The sequence below is a fragment of the Aplysia californica genome, unplaced genomic scaffold (assembly GCF_000002075.1).
Source record: "Aplysia californica isolate F4 #8 unplaced genomic scaffold, AplCal3.0 scaffold01227, whole genome shotgun sequence".
Lineage (NCBI taxonomy): Eukaryota > Metazoa > Mollusca > Gastropoda > Aplysiida > Aplysiidae > Aplysia > Aplysia californica.
In genome coordinates, this window is record NW_004798497.1 from 66099 (window position 1) to 68381 (window position 2283).

General features: G+C 42.9%; 1 protein-coding gene across 1 annotated transcript in view; it reads right to left on the bottom strand.

Moving 5' to 3' along the window:
- Positions 1 to 1016, bottom strand: part of LOC101857759 (myotubularin-related protein 4) — a gene marked incomplete in the record, with an annotated part of 29925 nt that extends 28909 nt beyond the window's left edge. The window contains 1 exon segment of the mRNA XM_005112285.3: positions 777 to 1016. Coding sequence (XP_005112342.2) covers positions 777 to 806 — 30 coding nt within the window.
- Between the last annotated feature and the right edge of the window lie 1267 nt (positions 1017 to 2283).

The window sequence follows — 2283 nt, forward strand, 5'->3', positions numbered from 1 at the left end:
AGAGGGAATTTTTTCTTGGCTGCACAGGACCGTAAAAACACATGCAGGTATACATTAAAAAATTAAAATTATATATTACTATTAAAATTCAATATGAAAAGAGAAGTAAGGCTGACAAAATGTAATTCACATTAGATGCATCATTCAACCACACGCAGATATGTAATTACAAGACCTTTGGAGTTATATATAGATGCATTCTCTAAAGAGCATCATACACCTATGCTCATTCTGATAAAAGCGTTGTGCTAGACGGTAAAAAAACGTATATCTTTCTTTGGGTTTTTTTAGAGAGAGAGAGAGAGAGAGAGAGAGAGAGAGAGAGAGAGAGAGAGAGAGAGAGAGAGAGAGAGAGAGAGAGAGAGAGAGAGAGAGACAGCCATACATATCCCTTTGCAGGCGCCAAGGCGGGACAGGAAAAATAAGTGTTCCAATTTGAATCTTGAACTACAAAATTTCCAGGTTTGAACATCAAAGGCTTTAGCACAGACGCCAGACAGACGGCTTCCACAAAGCACGTGTATTCCAGTGTAATGTATTTTAGAGAAAATGCAAGACAGGGTGGGAGAAACAAACGAGAAAGAAAAATAAGACAATAGCGGCGCCACACACACACACACACACACACACATACACAATATCTCACACACTCTCACACACTCTCACACACACACACACACACACACACACACACACACACACCCGTTGTTGTTTTTCTGGAATGAAATGAATTTCTCAAAGGACCCCCGAAAAATCTCACATTTTATAACATTTACCTCTGGGCAATACATCCAAAACGGCGGCATTCTCCGAAAGCCAAAGATGTCAAGGCCGCACTCTCACACACACAAACACCTGTCTGCGGGACTTGGCGGCGACAGGAATAGAAGAAACGTTTTAGCGGCAAAATACCGTCCTCAGACTAACACTACCACGGCAGACGATGATGCACTGTGTACACACCACACGCACACACACAGACCATAGACCCCAGACGGTGGGGACATCTCCACGAGCGAACGTCCTCACCCATGCATGCAGCTATGTTAACATTTGCCACTGATAACCAGTTATTGAAAAAGGCACCAACCAACCAGCCCAACCCTAACCACTGCTGATTATCTGCTTAGAGGCAGCAGCCAGCATTACTTAAATGCTGACCAAACTGACCGCCCTCAAAGAGCTGAACTTGCATCACTCTCACTTAATTTATACCAAAACCCGTTATAATAACATTATATTATAGCGAAGATACAGAACCATTGACAATTTACTTACTTATGAAGACACCAGCCAGCCTAACACTAACCACTGATATTTGTTTAGAGTCATCAGGCAGCATTAACCCTAACCAATGATAATTTATTTATTTATTGAGACATCAGCCAGCTTAACAGAACTAACCACTGATCAATTGCTTTTATAGATAGAGACACCAGCCAGTCATAAACAATAACCATTGATAGTTATATACTTCTATAGTCCCCACCTTGCTTATAAACACTTTCGGCACCTAGGGGAACCATAATTGTGTCCATCAGCAGCAGACCAAAGATAATGTTGAGGCACAGTTCGAAACACGAACGAATCAGAAACTTTAAAAAAAAATTGCATGTGTTTCCCAGACATTTTAGGGTTTCAAATCAAGAAAACAATGAAAAAATCTGATGTAAAACGAAGTAATGCTGCTTTTCTTTTGAAAAGTTCCCAAAAAGTCTTCAAGCGTTGTCGAATGACCAAAATGACCGCCCTCAAAGAGCTGAACTTGCATCACTCTCACTTTATTTATACCAACACCAGCTATAATAACATATAGCGAAGACACTGTTTTAGCATCTCTGTTATTCCAATCCACTTTTCTTCAAACATCCACGAAGGCTATGATTTCTAACCATAATGTGGCTCTACATCTACAACGACCACTCCTACCACTCCACTACAAGAATGACTGCAAAAACCACCACCACAACCACCATAACACGAGTAAAGAGACGAGCGTAAAGTACCGGCCGGCTTGCTGTCAGATTTGCAGGTGAGATAGGTGCGGGCGGGTAATTTTCTGCAGGCTGTAGTGGACGGGGGACATAACGTGCCTTGTTAGTCTGCAGTAATGGTTGACTTCGGGCTGGGGGTGGGGTGGGGTGGCGGTTATTGAGGTGACCGACAGTTGTGTGCAAAGATAACTTGTTTGTGGGGGTGTGTGCGTGTGGTTGAGGGGGGAAGAAGTGGGGGAGTGTGTGAGGGAGTGTGTGGGAAAAAAGGGGGGTGTGCGTCGTCGGGTCT